This window comes from Mya arenaria, chromosome 2, assembly GCF_026914265.1.
Source record: "Mya arenaria isolate MELC-2E11 chromosome 2, ASM2691426v1".
Taxonomy (NCBI): Eukaryota; Metazoa; Mollusca; class Bivalvia; order Myida; family Myidae; genus Mya; species Mya arenaria.
This window is the reverse complement of record NC_069123.1, coordinates 17,875,174-17,891,686: the sequence shown is the minus strand read 5'-3', so window position 1 is coordinate 17,891,686 and position 16,513 is coordinate 17,875,174. Positions and strand designations below refer to the sequence as shown.

General features: G+C 33.8%; 2 protein-coding genes across 11 annotated transcripts in view; one reads left to right on the top strand and one right to left on the bottom strand.

Annotated features, from left to right (window-relative positions):
- Positions 1-116: 116 nt before the first annotated feature.
- On the bottom strand, positions 117-15,864 carry LOC128212968 (uncharacterized). 10 transcript variants are annotated; one of them, XR_008257658.1, is made up of 5 exons: positions 15,768-15,803; positions 9,198-9,368; positions 8,488-8,616; positions 8,076-8,190; positions 117-2,134 (listed from the first exon to the last, which is right to left on the bottom strand). XR_008257658.1 is itself a non-coding variant. In XM_052918396.1 (5 exons), exons 1-4 carry the CDS (start codon positions 15,847-15,849, stop codon positions 8,162-8,164), a joined length of 345 nt encoding a protein of 114 aa, XP_052774356.1. In that variant the 5' UTR covers positions 15,850-15,864; the 3' UTR covers positions 117-2,134; positions 8,076-8,161. The 10 variants fall into 10 exon arrangements, 1 of the variants encoding a protein (XP_052774356.1); XR_008257657.1 differs by lacking the exon at positions 15,768-15,803 and adding an exon at positions 15,668-15,744; XR_008257662.1 differs by lacking the exon at positions 15,768-15,803 and adding an exon at positions 15,668-15,744 and having other exon boundaries at positions 9,264-9,368.
- A 19-nt stretch (positions 15,865-15,883) lies between these two features.
- LOC128213614 (uncharacterized) overlaps positions 15,884-16,513 on the top strand; it is a 48,226-nt gene continuing 47,596 nt past the window's right edge. Inside the window, exon 1 of the mRNA XM_052919561.1 lies at positions 15,884-16,037. Coding sequence (XP_052775521.1) covers position 16,037 — 1 coding nt within the window. The 5' untranslated portion in view covers positions 15,884-16,036. The remainder of the gene's footprint in view (positions 16,038-16,513) is intronic.

Here is a 16,513-nt window from a genome sequence, read left to right as displayed (position 1 = left end):
GTGGCCCCTAGAGGGTTAGCTTTTTTTTCAAATGACAGGAATTTCAGAAACGAATTGATAGGAACACACAGGGAAGTTGAGAGGTGGGGTTCATATGTTTCACAACAACGTACGAGTTGACAGGCTTCAATTTTATTAGGCGTGATATATACATATAGAACATATATATATATAGTGTAAGATAAAAATAATGTATGTAGAATATGTTTGAACATTTTAGGGTTGGGACGTTTGTTATTTCGAAGTAGTTGAAAGGGAAATACAGATACACAAGTTGATACGAAATGTATGTCATTGTATATTTTCATGCAGTAAGTATGCATTATATGGTCATTTTTTAAAACTCATCCAGGCATGTATGCTAAAAGATGTAAATATTGTTCCCAAGGGATAAGTTTCACAATGGAAATAAACATCACGTTAATTTTGAACAAGAGCTGTCACAGAGACAGCGGGCTCGACTATTCCGCCGCTGTTCAGTGTAAGGATTGAAAAGTTTTGGCGAAACATGCATGGATCGCTGTTAGATAAGATTTCAATGCAATTCATGTGGTGAGATATTAACATAAATGTGGTTATAGGAATTTTTCAACCAGAATGTTTAAGTCTAATAATAAAGAGCAATTATTTGCAAAATACAGTTATATATCTTGGTTATTCAATGACATTGAGTGGTTGATTACCATTCTATAAAGTCTCAATGCAATACATCGTGCAGTTGCTGAGAAATTTACCTATGTGTGCTTACATGCAAAACCTTAACTAGAATTTCTATGTCGAATAATAAAGGGCAACTATTTGCATTGAATGAAACTAGGGCTATCTTACATGGGGAAGTTTGATGGTTGAGTACAATTGTATGAGTCTCAATGCAATACATCAAGTAGTTGCTTTGATATTTATATAATGTGTGCTTGCTCACAAAACCTCAATCAGAATATCTAAGTCGAATAATAAAGGCCTATCATTTGCATTAAATGCAAAGTCAAGTTACCTTACTTGGTTAATTTATAGGTTGGATGGTTGAGTACCATTGTATCAAGTCTCAATGCAATACCTCAAGTAGCTGCTGAGATATTAACCTATGTGTGCTTGCACGCAAAACCTTAACCAGAATTTCTAAGTCGAATAATAAAGTCCTATTATTTGGATTAAATGCAAACTAGAGTTATCTAACTTTGTTGATTCAGTAGGTTGGATTGTTGAGTACCATTGTATCAAGTCTCAATGCAATACCTCAAGTACTTAATGAGATATTTACCTATGTGTGCTTGCAAGCAAAACCTTTACCAAGGTGTGAGGCTGACGCCGACGCTTGGGTGAGTAGTATAGCTCTCCATATTCTACGAATAGTTTAGCTAAAATTGATATGAAAATACCATCTGCATGCAGACAGAACATGGAAACAAACAACATAGCAAATGAAAAGTGTTTTGTACAAAAGAGTAGTACAATGTTTTATTTACATGTCAAAATCAACGTAAAGTAGTAATACATTCAGTAAATGTCTGTGTTGGAAGTATGTATGTGAGCAAACTATGCATGTTTTGATGAGGTTGGCAATAAACACATGTGTAAATGCACATGAAAAATGTATCAACATTATCAACATATACACTGAAAGAACATGTACAAATGTATGAATGAAACATTTATGTGTTATCAGTGTTTATGCACCATTTTCAATAAAAGTTTCAGTATAAAGCAACAACTGGTACAAAAAATGTGGTAATTGCAGCATTGCTGTATTATGATAGATGGTACAGTGTAATTGCAAGCATGTTTTGTTGTGGAATACGGATGAGTAAGAGATGCTTATGAGTAAGAGCTGAGCATTGTTAATAAAGATTGTTTGTCGTTATTCAGTAAAATATACATCGAAATTGGCTGATAAAATAAACAGAGCATCCGAAAAGTTTATGGTAAGTTTGTGGTACATCTCGTATTCAAAACAAGTGACAGTTTGTGTGCTCCTCCTCATAATGATTTCCATGGCAACAGGGCAATGGTCCATTTAGAACGTCTGAATGTTCTTCGAATAGTGGCTTGAAGGCATGTTACATCACAGCTGAGTACATCAGAGCTGAGTAAATCAATATCATGGTGGCGTTGACTTCCTAAAGGCTTCAGTTTTCTGAAAGTACATGTACCACATACATAGTCATTAATATTCATTGCATTATAGAATTAGGAAGTGACTACAACACAATTTTTTGGAACTTAATAGAAACTTCTATTTTTATTTTATGTGTGCTGAAATTTCTAAGTAGTTATTCATTTTATATGCACACACAAACAGGTCTAGATGAACAAGAGACGTCATTTGAAGGTGAAATGGTGGGAACTGATTCATTTCTGAAAAATGCATGCATTTAAAGTATGATGGAAAAAGAAATGCAATGTAAAGCATTGTATGAAAATGAATAGTAAATAAAACCTGACCTGTTGGTATCTGAATTACATGCAACATGTCAACATTTAATGTTGATGGAAAATATACCAAACCCTAACAATACATATATGACTGATAACTGTGGTCTTGAGCCTATTAGGGCAGCATTTTTTCAGAAACAGACTTCAAAACTCCTATAGTTCATCTTCAGGCTATATGCAACACATACTGAAAGTTTGGAAATGATATATTAAACAATAAATGAATGAGACAAATATTAGCACCTGTGGTATTTTCATAAAAAGCAGAAACAACCATTTCCCTCAAATGGTAAGCTGCAAACCTTTGAAGAGCCATTATTTCCTTATGCATTGGAATAATTTGACCAAGTAAAGTTTCCCTTGTAGCTTTCAATGGTGTCTATCGAACAGTCCCACAAAAATGGCCTGCCTGTTCTTTTAAGATTTTTTCTAAGCAAAATAAAGTTTTTGCACTTCTTTTGAGCTTAGAGTTTTATATAAATATGAGGCCTATGCTCCACTGGCTGAGTTTGTGTGGTCAACATCACTGTTTTCGAAAAGAACCAACCCCTTATGGGTATCTCAATACTCAAAACTGAAGACAGTATCATGTTCGCAAGCATTTATTACACATTTTTTAGCATTTTTTTTATACTATCAATGCCCATAATCTAAGCATTTCAAGGCCCATAATCTAGGCATGCATGGGCAGATCTAGCTGGTTTTCGAAAGCAACCCAGCTCTAATGGATATCCACATACTGTACAAGTTTCATCAATATACAATCAATACTGAAGGCTGTATCGTGTTAACGAGCAATTGTTTACTGACAAACTGATTTTTTTATACTATCAAGGCCCATAATCTAGGCATGCATGGGCAGATCTGGCTGGTTTTCGAAAGGAACCAAGCTCTAATGGATATGTAGATACTGTACAAGTTTCATCGAGATACAATCAAAACTGAAGGCTGTATCGTGTTAACGAGCATTTGTTTACAGGATTTTTATACTATCAAGTCCCATAATCTAGGCATGCATGGTCGGATCTAGCTGGTTTTCGAAAGGAACCGAGCTCTAATGGATATATGTAGATACTGTACAGGTTTCATCAAGATACAATCAAAACTGAAGGCTGTATCGTGTTAACATGAATTGTTTACAGATGCACGGACGCACATACAACGTACAAATTACCATACGCCTTGGTCACGATATAATGACAATTTCCTTTTTGCTGTTGTTACGTTGTAATTTTCTTAACATGTTATGTTAAAATTGTCTTTTTTATGTCTCATGATAGGTAGAATATATCTGTCGACTCAACTTATACGGACTTCCATCGCTTGATTTGACGCGTTTTCTAATTTCAACCTCCAAATAGCCAAAATGTGGCTAAAAACTGTCGTTACAACGTTTCATTTCAAAATTACCCCTTTTTTAACATAAAAAATAAAAAATACTGAAAAATAATTGTATCAGATATCTAGAGCATTGAGTAAGCAATTTAGTCTTCTTTCTGTAGCTGGTTATTTCATTTAAATTGCATAAAAACTGACGGAGAACTACTAAAATAACTGAACCCACCATTTCGTTACCAAAATCTGGCTTTTTCAATTCAGGTATACAAAATGGCCAAAATTTCTAAGCAATATGGTATTTTGTGAAAATATGACCCTCAATTGGAAGAACTACAACTCATTTATCAATAGCAATAAGAAATTTATACATAATACCTACATTACCAAATTTATTATACGCCTGAGTATGCACCCAAAAATACAGAAAATTTTGTCCCATCCGTAGACGCATGTTTTACCCAGCAAGGAATATCCTTAGCATATAACCAACCAGGCAGATTTTGCATTTCCATTCAGTGACCAAATATATTATTTGTTGCATTAATATCTGATTGTAATTTGTAAATATGAAGCTCAACATGTCAATGTCCCATCCGTAGACACCATGTCCCATCCGTAGACACACATAAAATGCTCAAAATTTGCATATATATTAAGCGAAAAGAACCACTTTCCTTTGACAGAAATGTAGCACATATTAAAACCTAGGCAATGGATTACCAAAAACAACTCATTACCTTTGTATTTTCATTTTTCCACTTCTATATGTTGCTAAAAACATTGAAATTCATGCCTTAACTTATTTTTTTCTATAGTGTGTATGTTTGGGAATTAAAATAAGTAGCCAAAATACAGGATGGATTATGCTGTTTTAGCCAGACATAAAGAGGCCTATTAGAAATTTATTTATGGTTATGAAAATGAAGTACAGTAAAGCTAGTAAATGTCTACGGATGGGACATTTAAATCACGCTATGTACGAAATGTCCATTTATAAATTCAGGTGTGACTAGAATTAACATTAATTCAAAAATGGACAAGCAGAGAAATAAAAACCATTCAAATATACCTGAAACTGACATTAATGTAAGTGCAAAAGCACTTACATGTAGAATGAAAAGATACAGGGGAAAACTGAAAAATGAAAGAAATGAAAAATATGATGAAATGAAGAGGAAAGATGCTGAAAGGAAAAACACATGATAGGCAAATTGACAAAGGGAGAAAAGAAAGTGATCCAAGAGAAACCAAAAAACAATAATAGATATGGAGAGAAAAGAAAATGAAATAGCTTGCCAAAAAGAAAGAAGGTGCAGACAATATCACAAACAAAACTAATGGAGAAAACCAGACTCCTAGACAGACACCGTGTAACAATAAGAATAGAGAAATGAAAGAAAATGAAAGCCTGAAAAAGAAGAAGAATGTGCTTAAAGATGCTTAAAGTACAGAATTGGACGATGGGGATAAAACTTAAAAAAATACAGTGTGCAAAATAGACTTTCAACAGACCAAGATACTACAAACATTGATCAAACAAAAACAGATGGTACAATAGACAACGATGATATTAACAGATCCAGAACAGCCACAAATTCAGCTGAAATATAAGTAATGAGATGTGTGAGCCTCCATTTAATTCAAGAAGCAAGAGGTACAAAATATAGAGGAATATCAAAAGTAAAAGAAAGTATGCCTACAACACCAAAGCGTAAAACAAGAGTGTAAGAAAAACTGATAGAGTATTACTAACGATGAGAAGAAATTTGGAAGAAAAGGGTGTTATTTTACCAAAGAGTGCTAGAAGAAATTTAAAGCTGAGCGAAACAGTCAATATGAACAACATTAAAAGAAGAATACAGGATGTGAAATTGAATCATGGAGGGACTTCACAAGAAAAGAAGACAGAATACAACAATGTGTTGTAATGTGTGCTTGATAGGAATATAACCAAATACCATACTAGCTTTGGTAGTGGGATTGCTTCCTTCCTACAAGTTAGGCGACCAACAGGGAAAATAGACAACACCAATGAAAAGAAGTGGAAACTAAAACCAAGAAAGACAAGGAAAGATAGGCTGACTGCAGGAACTGTATTTTGTCAGTAGATGTGTCCGGAAAAGTACCGAATAAAAATGATGTAAAGTTACTCGATGGAGAGAACATCCAATCTCAAGTAATGACAATGACCTTGGCCGAGGCATATGAATTATTTATTTTCTGGAGTTCTTAAGTAGTTAAGAAAAGGTCATTGACAAAATGTCATTTTTACATATGATTCAGAACAGTTTCTCAGTTTTGGAGTATATATATATCAGTTATCAGGGCTTTTTCTGCCCATTTTTTGAAAAAGGATCCTAGACATTTTGGGAAAATTTGCGTCACAATTATGCCTAAATTGGGAAAATTTACAGTTAAAATAACAAGCTTTTCAGTCTCCTGCAAATAAGGAAATTATTACATATAAGTTTATTTTCCCTTTCAAAAGCCCTAAAACAGCTGAAATCTTCATTCTTGGGTGTAAATATTTATTGCAATGAATCATGACAGATACTAATTTTTGATTTCAAATGATCTCTGAATGTGATGGAAATTAATGATTTCTGAATTCAGTTATCCCCAAAACTTTACATCACCTAATTTTAGGATGTTGAATGAACCGGTACAGGTAAAAACACTGTTTTACTTTTGATTGGGATTTTTTTCTGAAGATTGGAAAAAAATATCATATATTTTGCTTTAGGAATGGGTCTGATAGTCGGACCCGTGGGTACTATAAGTTAAAATTTCCTTGAAACATTGAAGTAGTTAGTAACTGGATACAGTATAAGTATTGTGGATACCATCAGGGAATATCTTATGCCTGCAGCTTGGTATTACATTAAATAGTTTTATGTCTCATTCGTAGACACTTACAACACATGGTACATTTACATCGTGTCTATTTCTAACAACTGAACTAGTGAAAAATCTTACATTTGGTGTTCAATGAGGAATTTAAAACATATACTGATTGACACCATTATAATTCAATGAATTTTCACCTTTGAAAGAACGCAACTTAAAACTGAACTTAAAAGGTCCGATTATCAAATTACAATTACATTGTAAAAGGTTGTCTTACTGAAATCTAGAAATATTAAATATTTTATACTTCATTTTTGTGTTCTGTTAGCATTTTTGCAACAAGAGATGTTTATACTAGGTTTGTAACTGAACTTAAAGTTCATATGTAAATATATAGTGTGCCTTTTGTCCCATCCATAGACACTTCGGACCGGATACAGAAAGTGATCTAAAAAAATAATGCATCAAGATAATGCTGAAAAATTGGTATGGCCTTGTTTGTTTTTGATTTTGGTGTTAGAAAAAATCACTTTTATTTGATTCCTTGGGCTTCTAAAAATGGTAGATCATTTACAAGCAGTCAAATTCAAAATAATATCATGACATTTATGGTTAAATCTCATTTATTTCTACTAAGAAGGAATAAAGTCAATTATGTTGCCCATAACTGTTTATTTGGCACCTATGCAACAAGTCTGGCTAAAAAAAAGCATTATAAAAGAGTTCTGTCACATTATCAAAAGCATTTAAATATACATCACAAAATTATTTTTTTCAGTATTCCTTGATACATAAACCTCCCTTAAAAAAACTGGAGATCGAACCTAATGATTTTATTCGAATTATTATAACACCATGACCCTACTGTTATGGAACGTATGTAATTTGGCTATTTGGATACTTTGATTTTTTACCCTTTGTGAAACACTTTTTGTCATTATATCGTGACCAAGGCGATTGCATAAGCTCTACTGGCCAAAAAAAATGACATAGAGCCATACTGAAATGCTTCCATTTGTCAAAATTTTCCTTTTCTTATCCACTTATTATAGTTATATACAAAGGTAACAGAACTGTTCAGTTTAACAAAAGAAATTTAGTGAAAATGTGTTTATAGACGGTCTAAACACCACTTTATGCCAAATTGTTTGCTTCCGGGACAAATGGCGCAACAAAAGAAATGGCAAGGCAACACCAAAACTGAAAGATTCATGACAACTGCTAGTGTTTTCATGTATGAGGTGGCTACATGATGTAGAAAATGCAGAGATAGCATTAATATGCCCAATTTTATTTTATTTTTACTTTAAGTATCTGTTTTGAAGGCTAGATTTGGCATTAATTTCAGAGTACAGCACTTCACCAATGTCTATAAGTTGCTTATTTACACCTGATTTGCTATAAATCTCACTCATTTGATCATTTACACACAAACAAGTACTACAGAGTTGACTTACATCTTCATTCTTCTGAAATATTGGATTCAGAGCTGCATCTCCTGGATTCAGATTGCAGGACTACTGCCGGGAGGAAAAAGGCGCAGCTAACTGGAGATTATTAGCACATCATGATCTGCAAGCAAGACACAAAAGCAATGTTTTACACTTATAAAACTATCTGCCAATACTGTTAAAGTTTGAAAAAGGCCTTTAAACACTCATTTGAGGCATACACAACCTTTTATGTGGTCATAAATATGCAGAAAAGCTCATGAATTGAAAGATTTTCAGGACAAATTTTATGAAATATGTAGTCTTTTGGACATTTTGCTATCAGTTTTTAACAATTCAAAGGTTAATCTCATCTTATGGAGTACCCAGATGCATTTTGAAAGCATTAAAACCAGACATGCTTAGAATTTCCTCTTACTTGGAGACGGTATTCCTTTCTCTGAAATCCTTGCTGAGAGCCGGTATGGAAAACCACATGAGACCACATTTTTACCATCACTGGTTCTTGTCCTTGAAGATTCCCCTGTGGCTACAGCAACCAGGCTGGCTATTGAAATAAACAATACATTAAGAGTTTTAAGACATTTATAATGTATTAAGGTTGTTTTTAATGCATGAAGGGAAAAGGCTCTAATCTTTAGGAAAGCGGCTCTTTTTATTTCTTTTGCCTTGAGAAATGTCAAGTTTTTCAATGTTTAAACTGAATAAATAAATGAATATATATGAATGATTGATAGAATAAATGATTTAATTAATGAAAGGTGGCATTAATTCTTTAAAATAGGGATCTCATTGTGTTGCTGTGATTATTGAAGTAATGTTTTCTTGTCCATAAGCTGAAAATCATATGCACACTAAATAAAACATCATTCTGCATCAAATGTGCAGTAAGTTTTGTTTAATTGCTTATAGAATTTAAATAAATGTAATGTTTGCATAAAAGACCAAACAAAATGTGCGAATAGATGCACAATACAGATCAAAGACTAATACAAGTCAGCAGTTTCATTAAAAAATAATATTATTATCAAAGCCGCACCAGAAATGATCGACAAACAACATGAAAGAAATTCATTTAGGAATGGAACAAACAGTATCAATGGGCTTATATGACCCAAACTTACTCACTTTATACTTTATACACTCTATACAGTTTGGATACAATTTTCCATTATATGATCTTGAAGTACTAACAAATTTCATCATGTCGGCATGTTGGCATACACCAAGTACAGCTCGGCCGGGTGGGCAGCTCGGCGGGCGGGCTGTCTGGCTGGTTCTTTACAGTTCCTCCCGGGTCTGTTTAAAAAAATAAGAAAGGAAAATAAATCAATCAACAACAAGGTCTACCCAAACATACAATCATTGACGCCCTTTTAGCCTATACAACATACTCAATTAACACATCTCTGGCATACCAGTTTAAATTGATGGGTTCAACTTTTAAGTGTTCCTCCACGATCAAAAGCTGCTCATATTCTGTTAGGATAATAGGTTTTTTTCTCATTTTTAAGTACCAAGGGACAATACTTTGTTGACCTTGTCAGTTAACATGGTTTCGATCAACCTTTTAAGCATTATGCGGTTGCACCCTGTACTCTTTATTCGGAACTTTCGGTTGTTGTCGTAGAGTTTGATGTATTCCATACAGAGCGGTCACGTTTCGTCAGCGTCTCGAACTTTCATCGAAAACTATGCTATGTAAGTTTATATATTGTGTTTTTATGATAGAAGAAATGTTGAAGCCTCTATGCTTGTCAATAATGGAGTTTTATGGCATTATTACTTTTCGCGGGGTTTTGTGCCTTTTGTTTCTAAATTTAGAATCTTCGGGATTCCCGTGAGGTCATTAGCAACTAGGTGCGCGTCATGGGTGTTTCTCCGCCTCATGTTAGCACGTTTATGCTTGGACCCCTTTTTGTTTAAATTGGCTTTGATACATGTCAGTACCTACATGTTTGGACCCAGATATTATAAAGTACAATTTGACCTGCTTAATACCGCATCTTTCTCTTTGGCGGCTGTAGGGGGAGTCTTCTATTTTTATTGATCAGTCTAGATATATTGTTATATATGCATTAGTGAATCGGTGTACTAGTTATTGATTAATACGAGCCATCATATTTTGCATTATGGTTTAATAACTCTGTGACACCATGCCTTTTAGCAAACCGTGTAGATCTAGTCTATATTTCAGATCAGACTTTTTGATATATTCAAGAATGTTATTTTGGCAATAAATGCTTTCTTATGATGAAAATAAAACGTTTGCTTAGGCCACACCAAATTGATATTTCGTTCCGCGGATTTACCGCTCCTATTTTTTTGAAAATGTAAAAAAAATATTTTTATTTTTTTTGTGCGCCCGCACCTTCATTTTGATCGCCAAGCAGATTTTTTTCAGATAATAATTTATTAAAAGGCTAAAAATAATCAAGTATAATTTTTCTACGCTAGTTTTCGTGTTTTTGTAAAGGGAAGTTACCGATGCGTAATGTTTTTATACTGTATATCGATCGGTTTAGCATGGGTTTCAATAAATTCAATCAAAATGGCGGCTTCCGGTATAAACAATGTGACTCGAATTTTGGAAATTAAATCTTATTTTTTACAATAAATATGTTTTGAGCATGCTTGAAGTCATTGTTGATCGTCTCATGCACTAAAGGATCATTATTTAAAGCAATCATTATGCAATAAAGCATGTGTATCTGAGACTGGTAGCGATTTTATTGTGTAATTAGTGACTCGTTTTGAATGGAAATCGGACAGGTCAACTTAACTGTAACATGAGTCATTGTTTGGTCCAAATTGATGCATCAAGCTCATTTTTGATCAAATTCTGACAAACAACAGTTTTGAACAAATATCTTTTCACAAATAGCGATATAAACACTGGTCTGGATATACCTCAACATAAGTAAGCCTAAGTTTATCACCTTATATTTTGTTTTTATTTGCAGCATAATCTGGGATTGTAATGCACTTGTCAATTGTAACTACTGCCCCGCCCACCCCTTGCCCTTGTTCCAGGAGTATACCGGGGACAACAGAGGCAATGGGCTGTGTTTTGACCTTTCAGGTGGCCCTGCAGTGCCTAGTGAATGTGGTTTTGTCTTAATATTGAAAATAGTCGGGAATGGGCCTCACATAGGTATTCGGGGTTGCGGGGCCATTTGGCAGGGATTTTACCAGCAGTGTGTCCCTGCAGGTCGGGTATTTTACCCGGGTTTTGAGAGACCGGAAGTCAAAGTCCCCGCTATTCCGGACTTAGAGGAGGGGGGGCATATATAATTGGCTGGTGCATAAATACATCTAAATAATTAAAAAAAAGTACTCTGAAAAAAACCCTTGTTCTTTTTGTTTTAATAAGCACACGTCATTGCATTTCCTGTGACAATAAAAACAAAATTTAGTCTATGTTATATGGAGTCTGATGTTTGATGATGCCTGTGATCATTTTTTACAAATCCAAAATCAATCCTAACTTATGTCTAAATACAGTTGCATAATTATGATGTTAAACTGATTCAGGTAGATTTATATAAGTTGTTTCAAACTTTTTACTAAAAGCAGGGTTATTTACTATTATGAATGATCGTCATATTAAAGTACGTTTTAATTATATAAGAAATTAGATTTATCCATATAATGTTTGTACTAAACACGGATGAATAAATAGTATGTTTTCTGATCTTTCTTATTTATATTGAATATAAGGAAAAATATATTTTTCGCATTTTCGCTCGCTTCGGTTTTTATGAAAACTGACAAACTTTTATTTTTATTATTTTTTTTCGCTCGCTCGCTCCATTTTTTTTTGGCAAAAATCCGAGGAACTAAACATTAATTTGGTGTGGCCTTATAATTATTACCCAGATCTGTGTTGGTGATCATGGACTGAGACTGATCGGGGTTTACTATAAGAAACTGGCAGTCGTTTTCTATGAGGTCACTGCTATAGTTGTCCAAGGATATTGATTGTTAGGTATTTTTAGTATACTTTCTAAATGAAGATTTGAACAACATAGGGCACTGTGTAGATTTTCTAGAAATCTATATGCGTATGGATGCTTAATCTATATTTATGTAGATTTCAATAGCATTTCTTACTCGATTTATTCTAGTCAAACTGTGTAGTGTTTCTAACTGGATTATGCAGTGTCATTAGTTTTAGTGATGGAAATGTACAACTAGTGTTTTGTAATTTTCAGTTTTCACCATTAAAAGATCAGAAGCAGAATATGGTCTTTGTTGGTTGACACTTGCTGCAAGGTCCTACGACTTCGTGTGGCAGCACAGCTCATGACAGGTGCTTCAAAGCCAGCACTTGGAAGATGAACCCAATATCACGTTTCAGTCTGAAAACTACTGATGTAACCTAAATCTGGCATTTTTCTTGGGCTTTATTTTATAAAAACACGTATTTATTACATACTGTACAGTAAACATATTTGAGAACGAACGGTCTTTTTACAAATATTTAAAGAATAGACATAATATGTATTCATTCTTAATGTTTACACCTATTTACACAAGGTGTACTTGCAGTTTGAAGCTGTCAGCAACTGTTTCATGCATTAATCATCAAACATCTGACTTAGTGAAAACTGTGGCAGTTTTACTTCGAGGCAGCCATTTTGAATTTTTGTTTACATTTTAGCAAAGTCTATAAATGGTCTAAGAACGTTCATAGTCCAGTTGTTTTCGTATCAAAAGTGATAAAACACTATGAGAGACCCCTCCCATGCTTAAAAACAAACCAAATAATCCTTTGTACTTGCCTTAAAACATGAAAAAAAATGTTTAATCAAATTTTCACTTTCGTTTTTCTTTTGGAAAAAAACACGTTTGAAGTTAGTTTTCAGTGAACTCTGACTGGATCCCAGAATATTTCATCATCTAATTTTAACTATAAATAGCCACATGGTTCTCCGCAAATGTTTATATATATATGTGTTTTAAAGGGTGTATAAAACCGGTACCAGCATATGGTCGCCTTCCGTGGAAAATTAATATTCATGAGATTCATAAGGGGAGATTATTACAATCGACTACAGTACATCCTACGGGTCACGGACACTACGGTCCATGGACATTACGGACCACATTTAGGGACACTACGGACCAGATTTAGGGACATTACGGACCATCTTAAGAAACTTACGGACCATGATTTATTATGTTTTTAAACATTTTTTTTTTCAATTATTTTGGGAAATAAACTGTTTTGGAAAATATTTTTTCTGTTGCTATTAACCGATTTAACTGCCAATCTTTCAAATTTCGTTCATTATTTATTCCTACAACTACGTAGTAGGTCACCTAAGGTCACGAAACTGTGTGAGCCTCGAACGGCACGAATGCATAAATTAACGAAAAGCATAATATACGTCATCAAAATTAGCTAGATGAACTACTCAAATTCACATCCTAATCCAAATAAATTAAATAATAGAATTAACACGCATGTTCATGATTTAGGCCTCTCAATTAATGTAGGTCACGCACATAAACAACGCACATTGACAGGTAAATATACAGTGTAAATAATGAATTAATTTCAATAACTTTCATGCCACGCACACGTAGAGCCGTTCATGTGTAACAATCTGATTATAAAATACTTACAATACACATTTATTCCAGCTGAAGTCCATGAGACACTCTTAGGCAGGGCGCTTACAAAATGGCGACGATCGATAAGTGAAATGACTAGAATCTATGCTAGTACAAGCGGAGTAATCTGTATAATATACTTTATCGATATACGGTTTCCAAAAGGCATTCACTTCGTTCGTTTGTTTATTGATCAGTGAAATAGTGTTTACATATCATTTCATTTTTAAGGAAATTTTAGAATCGTTTGGAATTGATTAATCAATTATGGTAACTCCTTCTTATAACCGACTTACACCTGTAAAAATACACTTGGGTTTTCGCCGTTTTCGAGCGGTTGCGTATAAATATGTTGTATTAATTTTGTGATTTTTTAAGCTGCATTTTCAGGGATATGCAAAATGTACGAGTTCAAGTGTACATTACTATACATCAATTCAGATTTGTTGAAGTTTAAAGATGTCATGTGTATTCAAGCATTCAATGAGCGCATTATTTCGACCGAATCACCTTGTAACCATTTGTAGTAACGATCTGATGTGCCTACTATGAACGTGGCCCTGAAGGGCCCCCGTTCAAAAACAGAACCTAGGTAGAAAAATCACTAACGACTTCGATGTTTTGGCCATCATAGGTCCAGCTTTTATGCGGTAATAAACGTCCGCGCTTACGAGATACCATAATAAAAACCCCAGGTATTAAAATAAGTATGAAGTTAATCCTGTTGTTGTTGAGTTTCAGCCGGTGTCTTTCCTAAAATTGCCATATCATCGGCAAACAGTAACCGCCGATAAGCTTTGAAAAATGAACATAAACCATAATATAATAATTAACATAATGGCATAAAGAGGAATACATTAAAATCTGAAATGAACTTTTTTAATGATACATTTAATAAATTTACACATCTAAAGTTTTTTGGTAACGAATCTCAGGACAATTATCTAATAGAATGTGTTACGCTTTGATGTCAAAATTGTAAAAAAAGTACCAGTGTTAAAAAAAATGTGTTGGAGCCCGGGTTCGTACCCGCGTCGCCAAAATTGAAATCTGACGTCTTCCCTACTGAGCTATCTAGGCTTACACAATTGGGATGACATAATAAAGCTATAAACCTACCTCGGTAATATCACGTGATAACGCCGACTAGCCAATCACGCATAAGGAATTAACTCTACCCGGTAGACTAACCCAGTAACTTTTTTTTAATGGAAAAATACGAACTAACTGCTAAACTTAAATAAATTGTAAACTATGTGGTACTTCAATAATTATGTTTCAATGCATTGTACACATCGATGCCAAGTTTATGTCAATTTTCGACAATTTTATTTTTTTTTTTCGCTATTTTTTCATCTGTGAGACAGTCCCTTTAATTTCATAACACGTTTAAACGACAATATACAATGTATTCGGAGTTCTAAAATTAAAGTTATCAATGAAACGTCGTATTTCGTTTATGAAATAACTACACTCTAACAAATAATTAAATTCATCACAAATACGATTAGAATCACAAAGGTGGCAATTTCTGTAATTTATGTTTATATTCCTCCAACTACCTACTTCAACTGGAAATAGTTTAATAATTTTGGCGATGTTTTAACAAGATAGTTTTCAAATTCAAAACGTTCTTTAAACAATCTTTAATTTACACATTTAGTAGTGTACCATTCGCTTAAAAACAAATCAGACATATTTTTCACAGTTAGACGGAAGACAATTGGCACGTGTCATATCATACTGAACATTCATATGTACAAAGTATTTATTAAAGAATAAAAGACGGTGGTGTAAATTAATTTATAAGTTAATAACATTATAAATCATGGTCCGTAAGCTTCTCAAGATGGTCCGTAATGTCCCTAAATATGGTCCGTTATGTCCCCAAATCTGGTCCATGATGTCCATGGTCCGTAATGTACGTAATTCGTAAAATCCACCAACGCGTTAAATACAACTGTAATATTAAACCGTACAAAGTGGTTTCATCATGCAATAGGTTCAACTATTCCAAATAGAGTTGTACGAAGCACAAAATTTTCAAAACAGTCGGAAAACGGAAAACAAAATGGCTACCTTTAAAAATAATTTCCAGCATATTTCTCATATCAGGCGAGTTTTGACAGCCAATGAAAATGGTCCACTTCTCCAATTCCATATCAGGCGAGTTTTGACAGCCAATCAAAACGGAGGAAACTCATGTTAGGCGAGTTCTACTGATCTTGGTCGAGTTTTGTCGATAATTGTCTTTGTATCTCGTCAAATACGTAATAGTGTATTAATACATTTATTTATTAATCATCAATTTATGTGAATATTTGTGCGCACGTTTAGGACTAAGCTAAAGTAAGTATAAAATCTAAACCAAAAAAACACTTGTTGTATTTTTCAAATGCCTGTTTTAGGGGGGTCCAACAAAAAACAAATGGCAGAATTTTAAGTGATGGACATGTCACTGCAGAACAAAATGGCAAACATGTTAAGTGGACAAGTCTTCATAAAGAAATAGATGCGAAAATAGAAAATCATTTAGCAGAAATAGTTCCAAAAACAGTTTTTTTGACTAAAAATACGGTTTCAACTCATGCAATTTACTATTTTCACTTTATAAACATACAAACTTTCAGCCTATACACACAATAACTATTTTGTTAAGGCCTAAAGAAATCAAAGTGCTGAAAGCACTGAAGGACTAGGGCCTCATTCAGGGGAATGTTGACAACCATGTTCTAAGCATTGAAAAAATCGGCTTATATCACAAGGGGTCACTGTTTAATGGGCTAGCTTAAACTTTAGACTAAAACTGCTTGCAAGCTGCAAAG

What these genes read in the sequence shown, in the direction of transcription:
- LOC128212968 (XM_052918396.1), bottom strand. Translation starts at nt 15,849, where the DNA reads ATGGAATTGGAGAAGTGGACCATTTTCATTGGCTGTCAAAACTCGCCT. An exon ending in GCTGGAAATTATTTTTAAAG is followed by an intron (nt 9,369 to 15,767) that starts GTAGCCATTTTG and finishes TTTTTTAAACAG; the next exon opens with ACCCGGGAGGAACTGTAAAG. An exon ending in ATGCCGACATGATGAAATTT is followed by an intron (nt 8,617 to 9,263) that starts GTTAGTACTTCA and finishes TTATTTCAATAG; the next exon opens with CCAGCCTGGTTGCTGTAGCC.